The 23,310-nt window shown below is 41.3% G+C and overlaps 1 protein-coding gene across 2 annotated transcripts in view; it reads left to right on the forward strand.

The window, feature by feature from the left end:
* The window catches only part of LOC112117104 (immunoglobulin superfamily member 5), a 35,833-nt gene extending 12,946 nt beyond the window's left edge, over window positions 1-22,887 (forward strand). The window contains exons 4-8 of one of the 2 annotated variants that reach the window (XM_026647039.1): window positions 2,440-2,565; window positions 3,122-3,146; window positions 7,604-7,716; window positions 10,118-10,194; window positions 22,021-22,887. In XM_026647039.1, the coding sequence (XP_026502824.1) occupies window positions 2,440-2,565; window positions 3,122-3,146; window positions 7,604-7,716; window positions 10,118-10,194; window positions 22,021-22,116 (437 nt within the window). In that variant the 3' untranslated portion in view covers window positions 22,117-22,887. Of the gene's footprint in view, window positions 1-2,439; window positions 2,566-3,121; window positions 3,147-7,603; window positions 7,717-10,117; window positions 10,195-16,140; window positions 16,883-22,020 lie in introns of those variants that run through there. The other variant, XM_026647038.1, reaches the window with a different exon arrangement.
* The last annotated feature ends 423 nt before the right edge of the window (window positions 22,888-23,310 follow it).

Raw genomic sequence — 23,310 nt, forward strand, 5'->3', positions numbered from 1 at the left:
AAACAAGATCTTAAAATAAGAGTACTCAAAATAACTGATATTTGGTAGCAATAACTTATTAAAAACATCATTAAACATACAGGCAAGATTAATATTAATTTCATATTTTAACTACCTTAAAATCCCCATAGCATTTTGTATGGCACAAAATAAAATAAAATAAAATGCAGATTTATGCTGTAGATTTATTTCTTCCGTGCAAAAAAATCACAAAACACTTCACAATTGATTTATACATATTAACTATGAGGCTGCAGATTATAATATACTGGTAACCTCAGAAGTTATGGTTGAGGCAGAACAAAAGCTATACAAGGCCAATCTTAGGAAGAATGATTGAAGACAGAGACATTAAGGGCTTGATTCTGCTTCCCTTAATGTAAAATGGGAGTTTGCCACTTATTTAAATGGTAGCAGGATCTGGATGGTTAGTTTTCTCAGAGAGTGCATTAAGAGCCCTAGACCAGAAAGAGGGATGAAACTTCTTGTGATGAGGTTTGAAGGCGGACAGGATTCAGAAAGATGCACAGAGAAGGAAGGTGTTTCAGAGGTTGAGCACAGAATGAGAGAAGGATTGGTTGTTCAAATAAACTGGGATGAAGGGGGGAAAAAACTGCTGTTTGACGTGTGTAGAGAATGAAGTGAACAGAAAGTATTGGGGGGAATTAGGTGTGTTGTGTGTGGCCGGAGGAGGAGGATGGCTGCATTCATACACAGGATTTCCATTACTCTCCATGGAATTAATGTTCACACACATAAGGGCAAAATATCCTCTTAGGAGAGAGAATTAATAATGACTATTGAAATGGAGACAATACATTCTTGAAGTGCTCTAGATGGATAAGGATATGTATTAAAGTTGGAATCCAGGAACATTTTGGGTAGTAGTTTACAATTAAATCCAGGAGCAGCCCCTCAATGCTTAATTTGGTTAATTTGCACGATCAATTTACGTGCTGATAGTTCATAAGGATTAGAGAAGAGACTAAACTGAATAATTTGTGAACCATCCAATCTTTGGAGTGTTCAGAATCCAAATTCAAGTCCAAATTTTGCAGCTGGGCTATTATGCTGTAAGGGGCCAATCCAAAACCCCAGAAGAACATCTGCAAACTTTGGTGAGTCTGAAACCTGTATCCAAATTTTGCCATTCAGGCCCATCTTTAATTAGGAACACTAAAAAGGACATGACACACACAAATCCAGTGCAACAGAGGCAGTATTGTCAAGTCCGTACAAACCTTGTGCTTTTGGGTTGGATTTGAAGTTTGTTTTTAATATAGCTACCAGGGCTATATTTTGGACTGCTTTTGGAGCCGGCCTTAGCTTTTGGGCTGAGGCTGCTCACTGCAGTTAGGAAGATCAAAGATTGGTCCAGTTAGTAAAGAGCACCACAGATATTGGATGAGCCTGATGGACAGGGCCATATTACCATCAGAAGAAGTGTCTATTGCAGGGGCGGGCAAACGTTTTGGCCTGAGGGCCGCATCGGGTTTCGGAAATTGTATGGAGGGCCGATTAGGGGAGGGAGTAGTAGCCCGGCCCCCCCCCCCTCCCCGACCCCCCCCCCCCCCCCCCCCCTCCCCCCCCTCTCATTCCTGACTGCCCCCCGGGGACCCCTGCCCCCATTCAACCCCCCTGTTCCCCACCCTCAGACTGCCCTCACCCCTATCTACACCCTCGCCCCTGACCACCCCCCCCGTACTCCTCTGCCCGCTATCCAACCCCCCTGCTCCCTGCCCCCTTACTGCGCTGCCTGGAGCACCGGTGGCTGGCGGTGCTACAGCCGTGCCGCCCGGCTGGAGCCAGTCACAAAGCACCGGGTCAGGCCCCGGCTCTGCAGCTGCGCTGCCCCAGGAGCTCACAGCCCCGCCGCTCAGACCATCGGTGGAGTGAGCTGAGGCTTCAGGGGAGGGGAAACAGCAGGGGAGGGGCTGTTATAGTCCAGGATGCAGGAATGTGTTAAGGTTAGCAATCTCAAACTCAATAGATGTGTTGTTAACATGCTTGTCCTTTACAGTGGACAACTGAGGTTTTTTTGAATTATTCACAATGAGTGTGATCTAATACCCGTTGAAGCCAATGGAAAGGCTCCCATTTGCTTTCAGTGGGGTTTAGATTGGGCTCAGAATGTCTACAAAATACATTTAAGTGGGAAGAATGAAGAAAATGAGCAGCCTAGGTTTGTCAGAAATATAACTTAGCAGCTAAAGTAGAATAATTGTAACAAAGAATTATCGTGCTCAAGGCATTTTGTGGTACTGGGTATCATCAATATAGGGTAAAGTCATTTTGAACACAAATGAGGAACACAATCCATCTCTTGTTTTAAATAATCAACAAGTAATTTAATAATGCTTCCAGAAAGTTGGTCATGCTCTTCAGAAAAAGAAAGGTCGCAGCTCTGCTACTGTAATGCTTCTTCATTTCATTTAATAGAAAATGGTAACCAAGAAGACAGCACGCGGACACGGACTATTATACTTGCAGTCACATTGTCAATTGGTTTTCTTCTTCTGATCATTATTATTTTTATAATAATATACTGCTGCCTAAAAAAGAAAGGTAAATGGATTTTTGCTACTGGATCTGCATTTTTTAAACCTTAAATTAGATTTAATCTATTACTATTTCAGTTAAAGCACAGTGCACAGTTTGGTGAGGATTGTTCAGGGCAGAGAGGTGATTCTGATAACCAGTGGCTTGTAGATACTACAAATAGTTGCCTGCTGACTTCTTCCGATATAACTTGTTTCCAGTGGAATTGGTGGCTCGTTAGTATTTCTGTCAATAGTAAAAAGGAAGGGTAAGATTTTCAAAAGTGGCTAAATGACTTAGAATACAAATCTCATTGAAAGTCAGTGTACGTCTACACCTAGATTTGTACAGCTATACAATGTACACCAGCTACAAATGCATTCAGTAATTTCTTTCCTAGCATTAATTTTCCATGTAAGTAAGTGCACCAGGATGTTATGTGACTGCAGACGGGAGGGGAAGGGGGCTATGAGATAATTTCTGTATTAAAATACAGTCTGAACTGTGAGAAAGTGGGAGAACCTCAGTAGCAAGCCTTATTTTATTTTGCTGTATTTTAAAACCATTTCTTCCTTTCTTTCAGAGTCCACCTATCAAAAGGAGTTGAGGTAAGTTGAATACCATGGATTCCCTCTCTGCTATGCCCCTTGTATGTTTCTGCGGCACCATAAAAGAGCCATTAGAGCCCCAGATCTGTCCAGGAGAGAACTGTGCAAGGCAGCTTTACACTGCCCTGTAAGGCCCCCATTGCAAGCCTAGACATAAGGGGTGTGCCAGGAGAGGTGGGGGAGGGCCACAGCCTATAGCACTGTGGGAATTCTGTGCAGTGCTGTCACCCACAGGCTGCCCTTCTAAATTATTCTGGGGCCTCACTGGCTCCCCTCAGCAGCCCAGAACCCTAAGGAAGCAAAAGTGGCTCAAAGCCATCAGCATCACCCTCCCCCACCCCGGGATGCAAGTTTTATGCTGAGCCTCTTAGGCTACACTGCAAGCTACGGGTGTGATTCCCTGCTTGTGTACATATGCTCACTCTAGCGAGTATAAATAGCAGCATACCGGGGTTGCATGGGCAGCAGCAGCAGCTTAGCTGTGTTGAGTACAAACCTGCCCGATCCTTGTGGGTATGTACTCGGCACGGCTAAGCCATACTGCGGTGCTGCTGTGGCTATGCTATTATTTATGCTCGTGCCCATTCTCATCAAGTTAGTGTGAGCTATATGGGAATTATACCCCTTGTTTGCAGTGCAGACATAGCCTTAGAGGTACAGCCCAAAATCTCATTCCACTTTTAGTTTTCTCCCCAAAATGATTATACAATCAAGGCTACATAATTGGAAGTTATAACAGATACTGTAAATCACTACCTTTAAAAAAAATAACCCCCCCCCCCCACATCAGAAAATTGCCCATTACACTCATTGGAGTGAATCAGCAACACCATATTACTGAAAACTGTAACTGATGTTCCCATAAAACTTCTTTTGAAAACAATCAAAATGCGGGTGAGATAGCTCAGTGGTTTGAGCAGTGGCCTGTTAAACTGAGGGTTGTGAGATCAATCCTTGAGTAGGGCCACTTAGGGATCTGGGGCAAAATCAGTACTTGGTCCTGCTAGTGAAGGCAGGGGGCTGGAGTCAATGACCTTTTGGGGTCCCTTCCAGTTCTATGAGATAGGTATATCTCTATTTTTTAAAATTTTATCTAGTTATTGAGTTCCAGATTCAGCAATATACGTAAGCATGTGCTTAACTTATAAGCATGTGAGCAGTCCCAATAAAGCCAATGAGAATACTCAGGTACCCAAAAATTAAGCATATGCTCCAGTTCTTTACTGAATATGGGTTTAGATTTGATCCTATACTTCTAGATATTCCTATTTTGCACCAGATTTCCTCCAGCCTCAACACTTAGCATTTGCAACAAATTCCACAGGAGGTCACTGTGCACCAAAACAGCTCTCTCTTCCAAGTTTCAGTCAAGATAACAGTAGATTTACAACTTGCACAGAGTATAACCCGACTAGAATGTCTGTGGTACAGAAGAAAGGTTGAAACTGAGACAGACTGATGCAAATTAAATGAGACAGATTGGCAGACAAATTAGATGATGTCCCCTGCTTTTTTAAGGATCATAAGTTATAGTATATAAAAAGCGACCAGTGATACCTGTCAGCACTTCCTACTTAGTATAAGACGCATCTGAATACAAAGCAAACAAATTGTTTTTGCAGTAGGTTGAAACACCTTAAAATGTAGGATCCTGTTAATCAATATTAAGATCCTATTTGTCAGTACTAATGTGAACAGAAAAACTTTTTCAGTGAGGTTACTTTGTGTAATTTTTTAGGTGTACACTGTGAATCCAATTATAGTTATTATATGCTTCTGGGATAGTTAACCCTACTTTGTTTTCTGTCTCCGAGCTATTTTTGATTACTTTGCCTCTCACCCCATGATACTTAACTTCTTTAGTAACATCTTGTGTGAAACCTGGTCAACAGCCGCTTGAAAATCTATCAACACAACTACAACAACACTACATAAATACATTTTGTCATTTGGTTCTCCTTTATCCACTGTTTTATTGACCCATTCAAAGAATTCTGAGAGATTAGTGAAATAAGGTTTCCCTGTGAAGAAACCATGCTGAATAGTCCCGATCATATCATGATCTTCCAGGTGTTTTATTTTTCTGTTTGTAATTATTGTTTCAACCAATTTATCAGGTACAGATGTATAAATTGGTTGGACTAAATCAACAAAGCATCTGAGGCCAAATGCAGGTCCAAGTCAATTTGTATTTTTGATTCAAATAAAACTGCTGCAAAAGTATCTGTCATTGTGGCTCGTGTTCTGAGTCCTGACCAGACTCACTGTATAGATTAATTCTGCTAGGGCTGAACCTATTGATATGTCTACACTGCAGTTTGACACTGGCCCGTGCCAGCTTACTCGGGCACACAGGGTTTGGACGAAGGGGCTGTTTAATCATGGGGTAGATATTTGGGCTCAGGCTGCAGCTTGAGCTCTGGGATCCTCCCACACCACAGGGTCTTAGAGCCCAGGCACCAATCTGATCTTGAATGTCTACCCTGCAATTCTAAAGCCCCTTAGCTTGAGCCCTGCGAGCCCAAGTCACCTGGCATGGGTCAGCCATGGATTTTTAATTGCAGTGTAGACATACCATATGATTCTCTGAAGAGGGAATCTACACAACAGATGAAGTCAGTAGTTCAGGGAGTGTACATGCTAAAACACAATGTTTGAATCTCTTGCCCTCATCCAGGTACACACCTGCTTGTCTCTATTCACGGAGGGCCCACAGAGTGTTTTTTCCACAGGTTTTGAAGGAGTGCAAGGCAGGGCATAACAGTTATGTCTGGTTGCCTCTTTCCTGTGTACACATATTATTAAAATAAAAAGGAGCTTGAATTTGGCCCATGGTAAATTAAGTTGGAGCTTCATGAAATGGTACATGCTTTTTAGTCCCTAGTCTAACACAAGAAGTCCTGTTGATTTCAGTGGGACTACTCACATGATTAAAATTAATCACATGCTTAAGTACTTTGCTGGCTCAGGGCCTTAGGGTTTAGATTGAATTTAGGAACTCAGCAAAACAAAGACTTTAAGTACATGTGCAACTTTACTCATGTGAATGGTCCCAATGAAGACAAAGGGGCTACTCGTGTTTAAAGTTACACACGAGCATAAGTGTTTGCAGGACTGGTGCGTTTTTTTTCTAATTATATCTATGAATGAGTGCTCTCTATCCCCAAATACTGCATTGGAACGACTCTGGTTTCATATAGGGTTTTAAAAAACTCATTGCAGTCTACTCATCTGATCCTAACATCTATTTATTTAGATCTATAGAAGCATTGAAAATGCCCCTGTCTGACAGTCTAGGCACCTTGTATATTATGTTAAAAGTATAGAAATAAATGCAGCGATTTCCCCACATAACGGGAACAAAGAAAAAAATCCCACTCCAGCTACAAATCCCAGCCCTTCTTCTGCATACCCCTGCCCTTAGCTGGCTTGTCTCTCCCCAAAAGCCTGGGCAAAGAGATGGGCCTTGCAGCGTGCCCTGGAGGACCCCAGACTTGGGCTATTTGGAATAAATGACGAGTAAAATCCCTTGTAGCGCAACAGAGTGATAAATAGAGATGTATTATCTGTATCCCACTGGCTACAAATGTAGGCCCCCACCCTGCAAATGCTTACATAGGTGCTTAACGGAGGAGTAGTCCTATTGACTTCAGTGGGACGACACACCTGCTTGAGGTTGAGCATGTGTGTAAATGTTTGCAGGATCAGGGCCATAGGTCAGATTGTGACGGAGCCTTACACGGTGTGTTTGGGAGGGTGCTCACAAGAAGCCTCCTGTTGCCTTGCACAGCTTGCAAAAAGACCTGTCAGTTGTACCCCCTCCATTTAACTCCAGGTGTGCATCTCACCCCAAAGGGGAGCTTGGAGGGTGGGAGGCAGAGGCAGAGTCGTAGCCTGGCCTCCCCACCAAACTGGCCCACTGAACCACCGGAAGCCGCTTGCACCCTCCTCTATGGTGTGGGGAGGCAGAGGGACAGACTGCATAGTCCTCCTGCGCACAGGGGTACTCTCCCTATTGCTCCCAATGCAGGGCTGTGGTTAAATTACACAATCGAGGTCAGAATATGGGGTTGTGCTTTAGTTTTTACAAAAATTTTGAACTGGGTCACAGACTTGAAGTCTTAAGATGTTAATCATCTTAATTTCCCAAATGTTATTAAGCAGCTGATCAGAACTTTTTAAGCAAAGCCTAGTTAGGATTTATACAAGACCGTGCATGCAGTGGGTAAATTCTTTCAAGGATTATACATTATTTTTCTTTACTTTTTTGGAAGTTGGATACATCTGCAAGTCCTTTGACCCAGATCCTCAAAGGTATTTAGGTACCTAACTTCCATGAAAATCAATGAGAGTTGGTGCTGAAATACCTTTGAGAATTTGTGCCTCTCTCTCTGTTGGATACTGCCTAAGAATGCTCATAGAATGTAGGTTTTAATGATTGGAATTTTTATTTCCAGAAAAGTTTCAACTAAGAAAACCAATGATGGTAGTGTGAAGACCAGGAGAAGCAGTGGTAATGAAAATTCTGGATACAGTCCAGAGGACCCAGTGTACACAAAACAAATGCCAAGTGAGTCAAATATGTCAGTGATAATGAAGCAAGCGTAATAGAGTTGGCTCACCGATTTCCAAGAAATGTGCATTTTTTACTCCGTGCTACTTAAATAAAGTCTTAGAATACCCAATACATTATGGAAAACACAATGTGTGCCTGACCCTATTCAGGAAAGTTCTGATCTCTCAGAATGCTAGGGTGTTTGGAGGCTTCCAAACACAGTTGTAGTTGTAGGGGTGGACACAAGGCCAGCGCTTCCACTAGGCGACCCTAGGTGGTCGCCTAGGGTGGCAGGATTTGGGGGGCTGCATTTTGCCGCCCTCAGCGGTAATTCGGCGGCGGGGGGTCCTTCCCCTCCGGATCTTCGGCAGAAATTCGGCGGCGGGTCCTTCACTCGCTCCGGGACCCGCTGCCGAAGTGCCCCAAAGACGCAGAGCAGAAGGACCCCCACCGCCGAAGACCCCTGGCCCCCTGAATGCTCAGAGGAGGAGCGCTGCCGCCTAGGGCGGCAAAAACCCTGGCGCCGCTCCTGGGTGGACCTTTGCCCAAAAATCTAAGTGAACGTGTGAACTGAGCGTTTGTGAAGTTGTAAAAACTTTGGTTATTAAAAAAAAAATCTTCCGTGTGCCTTTTCATTTCCAAATTCCTGCGAGGGCCAAAGACGGAGGTACCAGAATCCCACAAGGAAGGCTGATCTTGCAGTGATTTACAGTTTGACAGAAAGCAGAAAATGCAAGAAACATCACAACAGAGCCTGTGGGCGTGAGATTTCCAATCCAGTTTTGCAGAAATTCCAATAGTTTAGCTAACTCTAGCAATGTTGGATGCTTTTCTGAATACAACCACACCTATGATTGTTTTATGGCTCGTCCATCACTATTATTTTGCTACCCATGTTACTTAATAATAATTGCAGTTGGTACAACCATATGTTTTTAGTTAATTCATGCAATAAATGTTGTATTGTTCATTCATGCAGTGTGACCCACAAAAGTACTACTCTAGGAATGATATCTCAGGGTAACATTTCAATATCCTCATAGTTTTTCAGGCATGGGTGGGTATTTCTTTGGTTTATTATCTTATACAATAGCACAGAGATATTCTTAGAGGATGATATATTTACGGATGATATACTTATGGAATGGTGAACCCCACTGACATGTTCAGCTTCCCGCCACAGTACATTCTGTTACCATGTAGTAGAACTCTTAATTAGATCTGGGCAATTTATTTGTGTGTGTGTGTGTGTGGGGGGGGAAATAGTAAATTACCCCACAAATACATTTTTGGGAACACTAAAAATATTCAAGAATTCAGGACAAATTTGGTGACTAGTTCAGCCAAAATAGGCTGGTTTTTTTTAAATATTTAGTTTTGACATTTTCAAAATGAACTGTTTTGACGTTTTGTTCCAAAGGCACATTTTCTTGAAAAAATGCCATTTCAAACTGACATTTGAACCCTTTAGTTCAACCCAAATAATTTTTTCGCAGTGAGAAATATCAAAATACAATTTCAGTTCTAAAATAACTGACTTTTCCTCCTGCTTTTTCGGTTTGGCCACCGAACCAAAAAATTAATTATTCACTCACCTCTATTCTTAACTGTATAGACTATATAATCCTGGGGGTGGGGGAGGTTAAAAAACCCAACAATTACATTTGTTGGTGGTGATTTTTATAATGTTTGCATTCACCGATGGTGACCACAGAGTGGTGGCTAGGGACTTGGTAGACCACTGACTGCTGTACCACATCTGGAAGATATAGGTGGAGGTACAAAAGTTGGAAAGAGCCCAATTCTTTGAACAGCTTAGGTTTCCTCACAGAAATACAGGGAAAAACAATTGTCCTTTGCAATCCTTTTCTCCATGTTGCTGAATATATGTATGAAAATATACTAGAGAGTTAAGATTTTAGCAATAAATGACTAATGTAATGCAAATTCCAGCTCCCAGACAGGAGGCCTGTTCTTGAACATATATAAACAAACAGTAAATGTAAATCTCAACCAAATCCTTGCTTGCCACTTGTATTTATAATCAGATTCTTTTTCTGTATCAAACATTTAAAGGATGTAAAATGATTGTACACAGCGTATAATCCAACTATGCACACTTTTTCCTAAAAAACAATTAAATATAAAGAAGTGCATCTACTACGAAGATTGCAGGGGTACGCAGAAGCAATATTTTGCTATCTCATAAAGTATAAACTTAGACAAGCTTAGATAAACTTCAGCAAGAAGATTCAACAGTCTCCTAGATGAGTTCCTTGAAAATTCATTTGGCAGAAGTAACTCTGCAAAACACCTACAGTAACAAATCATATTTTATTTTTATCCCAGAATGATTTATGGTTCATGCCATGTTGGACAGTGAATAACAATGATCTTATATATTCTTCTGTTACAGGAATCGCCCCTCTTCCCCCAATGGCCTCCAACTTTTATCGCACAGAAGAAGATTTAGAAGTCAGTTCCCCATCAGAGGTAATTGGCAAATAACCCACTGAGATCTTGACATTTTCATATAGCAAATATGTACTATACTTAGATCATGGATTTCTAAAGGACTCTGAAATTTAAAAGCCAAGTCGGGCTCCATTCTGGCCTTCAACATTATCTCCTTTTAGTTTCTATGAAACGCCTGATTTCAGGACATACACTGGATGCTAATGCTAGTTTCTTAGATTTGCATCTAAAATTAAAAATCTAAAATTTGGTTTAAAAGATTTTTGTTTTTATTACAATGACGTTGCACCATCTTACCAGCCTGGGCTATAACTACGCAAGATCTAGGCTCCTTATCATATGCTCTTTTCTATTCCCAACCACCCAGTCCCATTAGATTATGGAGTTTTTTGCCCTGCTTTCAATGTGCAACATTTCCCTGCTTTTGTATGCTAGTGTTCTCCAGTTCATAAGATGCTGCAATTCAGTAGCACTGTATGTACATAGGGCCTGATCCAAACCACCGTGAACTCATTGGGTGAGTTTCCATTCATTTCAGCAGGGTTTGGATCAGGCCCATACTTCGTAAAATGTTTTGAGATGACATGGTGATATAGGTATAAAGTACACTACGGGGCATGCCCTTGGAACATGCTTTAATGCGATGGCTATTTTACCGGAACTTCTCTCAGGAAACTTTCCTGTTTCATTTCAATGGAGGTGGGAAGAAGGGGATGGACCATTATCAAAGTGCCATTGGTTAGGAAAGAAATGTGAGCATACTTTGTGGCATAAAAGATGGCAGTGTATCATTCACAAGACTATCTTCTCACACATTTAGCTGAGCTGGCTTCTCTGCCCTCTGTAATTCATGATCAGGATAATATGGAAGTTCATTTCCTCTATGATTTTTGTTCTTCTCAACATGTAAGTCTCTTGGTCTATTTGATTTGGAGCTGAGAACAATAGCTGTTACAAGAAAGCACCAGGATGACACTGAGTGACAGACTCAGGTGAATGTAGGAACAACAAAGTGACATGAAAAATGGTGTAGCTCAATTCCATAATGATCTCCCCTGTATAGTACAGAAGAAAGATATAGGTTACCACAAAGTAATAGTATGGCAAAACTGCAGTCCCTCGGTCACTATAGGGACTTAAAAAGCTAACTTCTATACACAGGTGTCTCCCTGGCCTCTCTTGTGTTACTCTCTCCTGAGAAGGCTTTGACTACTTGACCAACCACCTTTCTCCATCTAAGGTTCTTTTGTAGACAGAACCTAGCAAGCTGGTCTGTGAAACTCACGATGCAGTGTTTTTGTCAGAGTGCTAACTTGATAATTTCACAAATGCCCCTAGCGTTTCCTTGTTCACTTTGAATATTGATATTGCAGGATTTAGTAAGTACTTAGCCATACAACAAAATCTTTCTGGTTTATGTATTTATTTTTCTAAAATAACTCAGAAAAGACCTTTTATGCCTGCATCATCCTCCTCTCCAAGGGTGAAATCCTGGCCCTACTGAAGTGAAAGGGAGTTTTGTCCATTTTGTCAGCCCTTTGTTATTCTAGATTTTCAGGCTTGTCAGATTTGGCATCTGAAACTACTGTTGGTGCTAGAAGTTACAAGTACACCAGTACATAGACACACATACCTGCTCACAAGGATAGGCCATTACACTGAGAGTTCTTTGTGGACTATTTTAGAACATTTTGCTATTGCATGAAGCTATGCACAATGAGAAGAATAGGTGTATTTATGTGTTTAAGTGCCCAGTACTAGGTGCCTAATATGTGTTTAAAATAGGCACAAATGATGTTACATGCTCAGAATGAGGTGCTGAGGCCTTGCATTGCTGACTACAGTCTAAGGGTGAGATTGTGACTTTAGACACACACAGCATCACTTCCTTTGCTATTTTGGATGGTTACTTGATACTGGTTCCACTGCACATGCTCTAAAATGCTGCACATATGCAAGTGTTTTTTCTGTGGTGTTACAAAACAACTGAAATGAAATACGACCAAATAATGGTTTCCATGTAGATTCATGTGGATTACTATTTACTGTTACTTTTAAGTGAAGTTGAATGAATAGTTGTAGTACAAGACTCATTTTCAAATAAAACTTGTTTAAGAAAAGTTAGCTTTCAGGACAGCTAGCTAGTCTATTATTTAAACTCTCCCACTTTTGCATTAATTGAAGCTATTCCATTTGCAGCAGACACAGACTCACACATTGCTTGCTTGGCCTTTGCCTTGTACTGTAAATTGGGATCGGTGGTTTATAGAGCATGTGTGATTTGCACAGCTTTTATAAACCAGCTAGCCAGGCCTGATGCTCTTGGTTTGAAATCAGAATTTTCCTTCTCCTAGCTGGACTGCTGAGCCCCACCTGCCCAGGCTCACACATTAAAAAACAAAACCTCTGGACATTCTCAGGAAGACTATGTTGATAATCAGCATAAATATGCTAAGCAGTACTGAACTGTCTGAGAAGGGGCATTACTAGGTACAGCTCTAAGCCTTGCAATACCATCAAAACTTGGAGGCCTCATAGTCTTTTGCTTCCACCATTCTTAAAGGGCCAAGAGGCCTGGTTGTCTGAGGATGTGTCAACACTGCAAAAAAAGACCTGCAATAGCGAGTCTCAGAGCTCAGGTCGTCTGACTCGGGCTCGCAGGGCATGTGCGATGGGGCTAAAAAATAGTAGTGTAGCCCTTTGGGCTCAGGCTGGAACCTGGGCTCTGAGACCCACCCCCCACAACGGTTTTCAGAGCCTATGCTCCAGCCTGAGCACCTACATTGGCACTTTTAGTCCCAGAGCCTGAGCCCTGCGAGACCAAGACACTTGACCTGGGCACCGAGACTCGCAGTTGCGGCTCTTTTTGTTGCAGTGTTGACATAACCTAAGATGAACCATCAGTTCTCTAGCCACTGTAGTAGTGGAAGCTGGGGATTGTGACTCCTTCATAATCACAGTAACAACACAGATTTGCATTTTCCCTGCATGATTTCTTGCTGGGCCACGTGACAACATTTTCTTTATTTTCAGATTTCATGTCACCATTACAGATACTGACATTCTCACGAATTTTACAAGTCCTTTGACTCACAATATTTGGCATCTAAAATGAAAGATACAACTTAAAGCATGTATGTGCCACACAAGTGAATGTAGAACCTTGTGCCCATTCAATATGGCTGAAGCATGAAGAAGAAGAGTTCAGTATTTATTCTCTTGTTTGTGCCCTTCTCTGCTACCTCCTCGCTTAAGTGTAGTTTCAAGCTCTAACAGCTGGTAACACAGGCAGGAAATGCTGGTCTGCTCCACATTAATTTATCTTGTAAATTTGTAAAAGAGCTTTAGTATGCCAACTAACATCTCACCAATAGTCTGTCAGGAAAGAGTCAGTGATGTGGCATTCAGTTCCTATATACTCTGGTTTCTCTTCAGATTGTATAAATCTTTCATCTTTACTAAAGATTTCTGTGGACAGGAACATGTACCAGTCTCTGTACCAGTCCCATATGGTCTAGTGGTCAGGATTCCTAGTTTTCGCCCAGGTTCATTTCCTGCTGTGGGAACAATGCTTTGGAGGGAGGGATAGCTCAGTGGTTTGCGCATTGGCTTGCTAAACCCAGGGTTGTGAGCTCAGTCCTTGAGGGAGCCATCTGGGGATTGATCCTGCTTTGAGCAGGGGGTTGGACTAGATGACCTCCTGAGGTCCCTTCTGACCCTGATATTCTATGAACATTTATGAGTTTATACAACACACTGAACTCTTGTTTATTTTGAATGAGATGTTTCAACATATCGAAAGCTGAGATCTATCTTCTGATGATATCTTGTATTAATTCACTGAAGAGTGAGCCTAGATCTTTCTCTATATTATTCAATTTAGAAACTTCTCAGGATAACTACTTAAAATAATCAAAAATCTTTCTGGGTAGCCATTATATTTCAGATGGACTGCTAGCTAACAAAAATATCACTAATGCAAAGGTGTGAGATATGTTCAAAGCAGTTGAAGATGCAACATCAAAATCATCACTAGCTCTTTTAATTGTTGCAACATTATCATGAACAGTTTGACAGCTGTCTTTCATTATCTCCCATTTTCTCACCATTGTCTGATAAGCTTTGGAATTTTTGGAACCCTGGATGGTCTTGCAATATAAAGATGAAGCATTTCTCTTAAACTAGCTGTCAGTCCAGTGTGCAGGCACACCATGGAAGGGCTGTGTTGTCTATCTCTGATTTCTCACATCAGAGAGGAAGACAGGGCAAAGTTACGGTGGTTTACATCTACATCAGTAACTGCAGGCACGTTCTTTTACAGAGGTCAAGAATTACTCTGAGGGTGAAAACTTTTTGCAATGGTATTTTACAATATGGTGAGAGAATGTTTTAGCAATCTAACCAACGTTTTGGTCCTCCACAGTAGAATATGGTTTCACATGATGTATAAGTGTCCCAACAAGACACTTTGTGTATTTTTACAAACTCCAGAAATTCCACTTTCCACTGTGTCTTCCGAGCATGGTGGCCATAGATTCTCAATCTGAACACAGCAGATTTCCCCGTTAGCTCTTTGGCTTCTCAGTACACCTCTGCATGTCTAACTCACACATGGTTGATTACAGCAGTTTTAATATTCTATAAGGAAGCCTTTCCAGAAGAGACGGTGGTTTTGCAATTTGTGGACTGAATCTATGACATTATTCTCAAACATGGTGGAAGATTCCCCCCCAAAAAACTGCTTTCTTGTAGTCTTCCCCTACAGATTCAGAAACAAGGCTTCCTGCCAAAAGATTGGCCACATTTGAACACCGACTGATTAATTACGGCAGCTGCCAATATGTCACACATGTTAAACACTGGGCTGCTCGTTCAAGATATTAAATGTCTTGTCAACCAGGAAAAAAACCAGATGGCCACAGCCATATAACTGCCTGTTATTTGTTCTTGGTTGGTGATTACTGTTCAACCAAACAGCATGTTCAGTAGCCATCTACACTCCTGCCACTGCAATCCCTGGCACAGGCATCTATGCTTCTTGCTTGTCTCTCTCTGTCCAGGTACAGCAGACACTACCAGTGGCTCTTCTTCTTCCTTACCCTATTGCTCTTCTGGGTATTTTAATAGAAATGAAAAAAGGAGAGGGAGAGGAATTATGTGAAGAATTGTTTCCACATTCCAGGAGGATATGGGAGTGAAGACCCCAGCACCCGGCTCATGGTCCCTGGATGATAAGGAAGGATGAGTAAACATCTGGGCTTTTGGCAGTCCTTCCATGGAGGACAGGTGAGGGGAGTGAAGAACCTAGCTTCTAGCTCTTCCTCCCTGGAGGAGAAGGAAGAGGAAATGAACACACTTGCTCCCCCCCATTGAAGGAAAGAGAATGGGAAGTGAAGACCCAAGCACTTGTCTATCCATCCCTGGATGATGGAGGAAGGGATTGAGATCTCTGTGCTTGGCTTCCTTGACACCTCGAGGAATCAGCAGAAAGAAGAACAGAAGCAGCAGTGGCAGCAGGAGATGGGCAGGGTTTGACGATAGGGCTTCATTTTCAAATGGTATTCATGCCTGGAGAGATTGACTATAATGCAAACACAGTCACTGAGAATGAATAGAATCTGAATCCAAATATTAGTATTTTTCCTAGTCAAAACTATATGTGTGCTCTGATAGTATTGTGAGTACTATTATGTTCATAATGTACTCACTGCAGTGCAAATAAAGTAGTGTGCAGACATCAGAAATATCATACCCATAGTACTGACATCTTAGGAGGACTGAGAGGAGGTCTTGTACATTCAGGCCCTATTGTGCCACAAATAGGATTGCTCTGACCTTTATGTTTGTCTTCAACTCCTTGTGGATTCACATGTACTGATCTAGCCACAAACATGCTGGGTATCTATCATCATGTGATCATTCAACGTGCATTCTGATCATAACCTGCTTCCTTTTCTCATACAGATCTCAACACATGTAAGGTGGCAGTCATCTCAGGTCCCCAGATCATCACGTTCTCTTCCATACCACACTTCCATTTCACCTGTGCATCACCTTAATCATCATAGGCAGCAACCTAAGACACAAAACTACAAGAGGCACCAAATAAGGACCCCTCACTCAAGGATCATTTACCCCAGGACCCTGCAATCCAGAAGCCAGCATCCACATACCAGGACCCTGTACCGCCACAAATACCAACACAGACATCAGCACCCACACACTACGGCCCGGCATCCCAGAACTCAGCAACTAAAAGGGTCAGCACCTACAAACAAACAACAACTCAGAAGTAAGCACCCACAACCCAGGATCCACCAGCCCCAGGGGCAGCAAATCAAGAACCAGAACCCTCCTGCCAGGACCAAACAATTTGGGGGTGAGCAACCCCAGTCAAGGAACCAGAAATCCACAGGCCAGAACCCCCAACTAGTGACTCAGAAACCAAAGGATCCTCATCTGTAATCCAGGAATCATCAATCCAGAGGCCAGCACCAGCAACTCAAGACTGAACAAACCTGAAGCCCTCACCTGAACCTTAGATCCATCAATCTAGGAGCTGCCCCTTTGATCTTCCATACTATCAAGTGCAGCAGCATTACTTTTGTTTTTACAAACCTTCTACCTTTTGTTTTGCTCCTCCTTTCAGATTTAGAAATTGTTGGTTTTGGCTCCCCTTTCCTCCATTATAATCAGGAAGGTTTTGGTTGGGTCTTCTTTTTTTTCATTTCCTCCATTATTGAGTTCCATGTTTGTGTCTTATTTCCCTTGTTTAAAATAAATTCCATGTGTTTAGCATATTGTAACATTCTGTACTGATTGATTTAAACATTTCTTCTGTACAGTACATTCCCCAGCCTACATGAAAATTAGATGCAAAGTGTTAGGCATTTAGGGCCTAATCTAGCACACAATGCAGCCAGTAGAAAAACTCCTATTGACTTCAATAGGCTTTGGATCAGGCTTCTGATTAGGATTTTAAACCATGTTGACATCAAATTTGGCATTTACTTTTCAATGCTTAACAAGGTGCTATTTTAAATTACTAGATGGGATTTGGCACCAAAGATTTTGTTTACATAGGAATCCTTGCTCTCTACTCCTTGGAGTAAAGCGCTCAGGAACATACAGTGTCTCTTTATATAAACTGGCAACATGGAACAACACAGACAACACCTGTCATAAATTAATCTCATCAGAATAGAAACTAATGTAAAACGTTCATAGACTATGAATACTGGTTCTTTTGCACAGCAACTGCACTGATCAGTTCATACCATAAGCAAAAGATTTGGCAAATCATCATAGGGAAAACTAATGCTGTAGCATTTATCAGTTTAAAAACGATATGATATAAATATTGAGCTAAGGAGAAAATTGCCAGCAAGCAGAAGACGAGGCCAAGGCATCTGTGCAGAGGTGCTGGAAAGTCTCCACTGTGAATGTATTAGCTAAGGAAAAGCCACAGGAAGATGAGAGTTGCAGAATTCTGTTTAATTGCATATTTTGTTACTGTCAGTGATGATAATGAAGTGTGCTTCTTGTTCCCAGTCACAGGGGTAAGCTGTGGACTAAATTTATGCTCTGGGAGTAAGATACTCTCAATGCATTTAGCTTTGGTCCTTAGGGTTGTTTCACTTTCTTTGAAGCACTGATTTGTTACACAACTGAGGGTATGGAGGCAGTCTGTTCTGTGACATGATTTTTGTCACAGTGGATGTTGTGATATGGTGCATTTGAATTATTGTTAGGGTATCCAGGCTTTGGGATGGGTGCTTTTTTGCTCATTTATCCATTGAAATAAATAACTAAAATAAAATTTGGAATTAAAAGAAACAAATGTGGGTAAGCAACCTTGAAGCCTAAAACAAACAGGAGATGTCCCCTGACCTACCAGCTGGCTGATACTCCGTCCCACCTCTGGAATGCACCTGATTGGAAGAGCTTCCAAAGCAGTCCCCCAGTAAGAGAGTCAGCCTCTTTAAAGACACACCATGCATACAAGCACACAGACTCCTCTCACCGTAAGCCAAGCCATAACAAAGGCCTGAACCTGCAGGTTAAACTCCCACTGATTTCAGGCAGAGTTTTGCTTGAGTAGGGACAGGGCCTCTAAGCTGTGTGCTGCCCCGTAGCTCCAGCTGTGAGTACAGTAGAGTGCGTCGAGCAAACAGACATGCTTGGAAACACGCCTACTATATTAATTTCAGCAATTTGTTCTAATGCTGTTGGAGGTGGAGCTTTGGCTGGGTAACAATAGGCAGGACCTTCAGCTCATCTCACATTTCCATAGCATCCGTGTCTGAGGCGCTGCCATCTGTCAAATCAATTTGAAGTTCAAACCTCTGTTTCCTAATAGCAGATGTGTGCACATCATTCATCTACTTGATGTCATATAGGAATTAAAATGACTACACTGTGCTTGTACTAGCTGAAATCTTTCTTTCACTGATTAAAGAAACACAGTTAAAGAATTCAACCCTGAAGTGAGCTACTGCATGCACCAGTTTTATCCTCAGCTTCATCCATGGACTACTACTTCCTTTTGTGTGGCTGAAGAGCTGTAATAGACAGAAAGATTGATTTGGTATCCAGTTCCTCCCAACCAAGCCAATGTGATAAGAAAGGCTTTATGCTTTCAGTAACCTTGAGGGCAGTTGATAAATCAGCATGTGGGGTTTTAAGCTTTTTACTGACAATTGTCAATGGATAAAGAATTTCATGCTATGACTGCAGAGAGATTTAAAGCTATGAAGAAGGAATGCTACCATTTTGCTTCATATTTGACAGAGGGGCTCATTGTGACCATCTAAGAACATTGATAATACAGCATCAGATACTTCATTAAACGAATCAAGCCTCACTGTTGCTACTTCTCCCCCCAGCACGTTAGACATAATTGACAATGAAACCATTAATCTTCATGAGGTCCGAGAGGGATCCTGTGAAGACTGGAAACACATATGTGCTGAATTATTCCAAAGAAGAAAAAGCTTTGAATCAAACCAAGCTGAGGGCATGGCATCCATAACACAATGATAGAAATCAAGAAGTTACGATTGTGCTCCTAAGTATCTGAATTTCACGTATGAAACCGTATAATGCATCTGATCTTTTTAAATCTTCATTAGGGAATGCTAAATTGCCAGGGGCTAGATGGTACCAGTTAGCCACAGACTGAGTAGAGCCGCATGGCTGCAGGGGGATCTCGCAGACACTAGGCCTAATTCACTGCACCGTGTGTAGGCATTTACACCAGTGCAGTGTGGGTGTAAAACTTAGCCAGAGCAGGGTGATAGCCTTTTACACACACTTTTCATTCACTTGGAACTGGTGTAAATATATACACAAGATGCAGGGCAATAGTGAAGCATGCCTGTTGTGCTTTTAGGGGCATAATCCCTTTCTATAGTGCCTGCAGTGGGAGTGCACATACTGCCTCAGCCCTTTCTGGGTGGAGAGGGGGGAACTGCAATTGTCCATACCTTTGGATGGGATTTCCAAGGCAATAGAAGACTTCCCTTCCCCTTCCCCTTCCCTATCTACGAGCCATAACATTATTCAAGACTGCCTCTGTCAGTTCACCCTTATTAAAACAACCACCACCACCAGCAAAAACTGACCCTACTATGGCATTGTCTAATAATGGTCCCAAACCCTATATCTCACAATAACACTACAGTAGTGTTTGGTGCAATTGACTTTTTTAATAAAGTCAAACACAGTGAAATATTTTGGTGCAACAAAACTATGGAAATGGCATGGGTCTACACTTTGCTAAACATCAGATTTAAAAAAATTCCATAGGTTGGGAAAGTTCAGAGCCAGTTCTGAACTATGCAATTCTGCTCTGTCTTTATTTGAGACTTCATGGTTATTAAGTGCAACAAACAAACTGAACCTCCCCACTATTAGTTTAATCTTTTCAATATGATTTATGTTCGATGGGCAGTCCAGAATATCTGAGAAGCAGGTGGCTGCTTTCCGCAAACATAACATTTGCCTTCCGATTTTTTCAGCTGATATCTGCACCATTTCTTTTACAAATCTGTAAATTTTTCTGCAGGTAGCGATCCTGCACTTTTATTTATGTGACTTGTCTCAGATGGTCTGACATAATGACCATACCTATAACTGAAGTATCAAGAAATGCCCAATATTGTTTGGCCATAACCTGAACAATTGCTGTCAGCTATTCTTCCCATAGGTACCACAGACCAAAGGAAAGATCACCTGTGCTCTGGAAATTACAAGTGAGCAATGACTCTGCTGAGGGAGATAGGCAAAGTCCTCAGACTGTTGCTAAATTGCAACAGGCTAAGATCAGCAGGGACCAGCAGAAAGGTCCCTGAAAGGGTCTCTTAAGCAGAGATGGGCCACCTGGTCACTTCTGAAAGCACTACTCACTCTCCGTTGAAATAAATAGTTAATAAACGTGGGTAAATTTGGCAGCTAACATATGTTTCAGTGATGCAGAAGAAAAAAGAAACAGACTTATGTTTGAAACAGAAGACAGCTGTCTTATGACATGTTCCTGGAATAATTATATTTATCCTGTGGTTTTCTTTGAGGTGCCGGGAGCCATTAAATCCAAAGCAAAAATGGAGCAATATTGTCCACATTTGTTATCTAACATTTTCTTCTATGACCTATTAAATAATTCATATGTACCAGATGCATTATTTAAGATGTTAAATACAGGCAGAATACCAAGAGAACATAGATTTCATGCACTTACACTTTAGACTCAGGCAAACCACAGGAAGACTATTCAGTAGCTGAGATCCAGTTTTCTCATCTTGGGTATGATCCAAAGCCCCACTGAAGTGAATGGAGAGACTCCCATTGACTTCAGTGGACTTATGGTCAGGCCTATTATGAGTCAATCATTGCTAGTCACACTGGGGACTATACTAGCACACAGATTGTCCAGGGTTTGGGGAGCCCAAAGCAACTTTTTTTTGTTCCATATGTCCTGATTTGCACTGTATGCTCCTCAGCCATAGTCGAGGACCTGGGTCATTGGCTATAATTCCCTGATGGTTTACAATTGTGAAACTACATTTGTGAAGTTGCACAATTATAATTTTGCAGTAATTTCTTGTCTTTGGAGCTCTCAATAAGTAACTATTTTTCTTAAACCTCAGTATTTTTTTGACGTTTAACAATCTGAAGTATATATTTCTTGGTTGCAGTAGCTGAGGATTTTGAGTCTTATTCTACCTTGTCTTTTCTCTTTCATATGATATTTTGCACAGACTCATACGTAATTAAGGATGGAAGTCTGTTATACTAACCACAAATCTTCTAGGGGAGGATTTCCAAAAGTGCTCAGCGTAGACCTAACTCTGGCCCCACTGTGATCAATTGTAAAATTCCCATTGCCTACGATGGGAGCAGAGGTAGGCCAATGCCTTTTGAAAATCCCACCCTAAATCAATAATGCAAAGTCAGGTGACCTACTTCTAAAATATTGCTTCCCTTTGGTTGACATGTTTAACATTTTTAATTTTAGTATTAAGAGAACAATGCCAGAAGTCCTACTTTTATTTCAGCTTGTTGAATAGCTTCAGTAAAAAAGATCAGAGAAGAGGTATTTCAACCATCTTTTGCTGAAAGGGGTACAGATTACAAGGGTGTACTAGCAGCTCTCAGACTGCAAATTATTAATTAACAAATGCCAGAATTGTCAGTCCTACAATCAGTGTGTCACATGTGAAACTTACATAAGTGTATTCTTTCTTCCTGATCCTGTTTTTCTTTATACTTGGGTTTTGAGTGGGACACTGGATGGATTTCATTCTGATATAATCTAATACGTAATTGTTTGTTAATTATCCATAGGTACCTTATAAGGTGCAGCAGAACAGAGTATCACCTCGAAGACGTACTGATTATCCAGTCAACCCAAGGAAAATCAGAAACGTGACACTTGTATAGGAGTTACTGCTCTTTGAGGTTCCTGTATCGCTGAAATTTACACCTTTGGATGACTTCCTGCAACACAGAAAGATCACCATAATTTCACTTATATTTGAAAACAGGACCATAGATTTATCTATTTTTCATATAATGAACAATTTCTACCAAGAAGAACTAACAATCTTGACTTTGACATACACATTTTCAACAAAATTCTGTATACAAATGATGGACTTGATCCTGTAATAGGATCCAGGCAGGTGTACCTTGCAGAGCTCCACTGACTCCCAGGGGACTTCCCAATGGCAAGGGGCCATGCAGTGGAGTCCCATGGAAGTCAGTAAGGCTCCACGTGGGCACAAAGGTTTGCTCACCCAGATCCAACTGAAAGATCAGAGACTATATAAGCTGGAGATTTATTAGTCCGGAACAGCAAAATCTATTGCTGGATAGTATAATATTGCTTTTATATTACTTAATTTATACTTTCTGATCATCCCAAGCTCCATCATCAACAAACTTTTCCATTTCTTATTTCCTAATATGAGCCAAGATTTCCAATAGGGCTGGTTGAGGATTTTCAATCAAATCTTTTTTTTGCAAAAAGGGTTTGTTTTCTAAAGAAAAATTCAACTGTTTGTCAAAAAAGTGAACACATAAAAACAAAAAAAAATCAGTTTTTGATTGAAAAACAGAATATGTCAGCTGAAAAATGAAAAATGTTGATTCAGAATTCATGTAGCAATGCCTCATGAGAACTGAAGTCGGATGTGTCATTTCCCTGTTCTTCTCTATATGTTGAGTTCTCTAGCCAGACATCTCTCTTGGCTTACTCTGGCCAGATTCTCTCATGATGCATCACAGTGGATCATCAAGATGGGAGACTGTGGTGCATCATGGGAGATGTAGTCTGACCAGGGAACTTGGCCTATAGAGGAGAATGGGGGCATGATGCACCTGAACTACAACTCACATGAGGCACTAAAGTGGCATTACCAAGTACAAAGTTTTGGTTTTCAGCCAAAAATTATGGGCTGAAACTTTTTCAATTTTCAGCTGAAAATTTTCAGTTTATGATTTTTCACCAAAAAGTTAAAATTTTCCATGGAAAAAAACCATTTTCTAACCTGCTCTAGCTGCCATATACTCATAACTTTCTAAGTTATCCTGTAATTTATATATTGATATTTCATAAGGATCAGTACTTTTGAA

Source organism: Terrapene carolina, unplaced genomic scaffold (assembly GCF_002925995.2).
Source record: "Terrapene carolina triunguis isolate 2854851 unplaced genomic scaffold, T_m_triunguis-2.0 Scaffold50869, whole genome shotgun sequence".
Taxonomy (NCBI): Eukaryota; Metazoa; Chordata; order Testudines; family Emydidae; genus Terrapene; species Terrapene triunguis.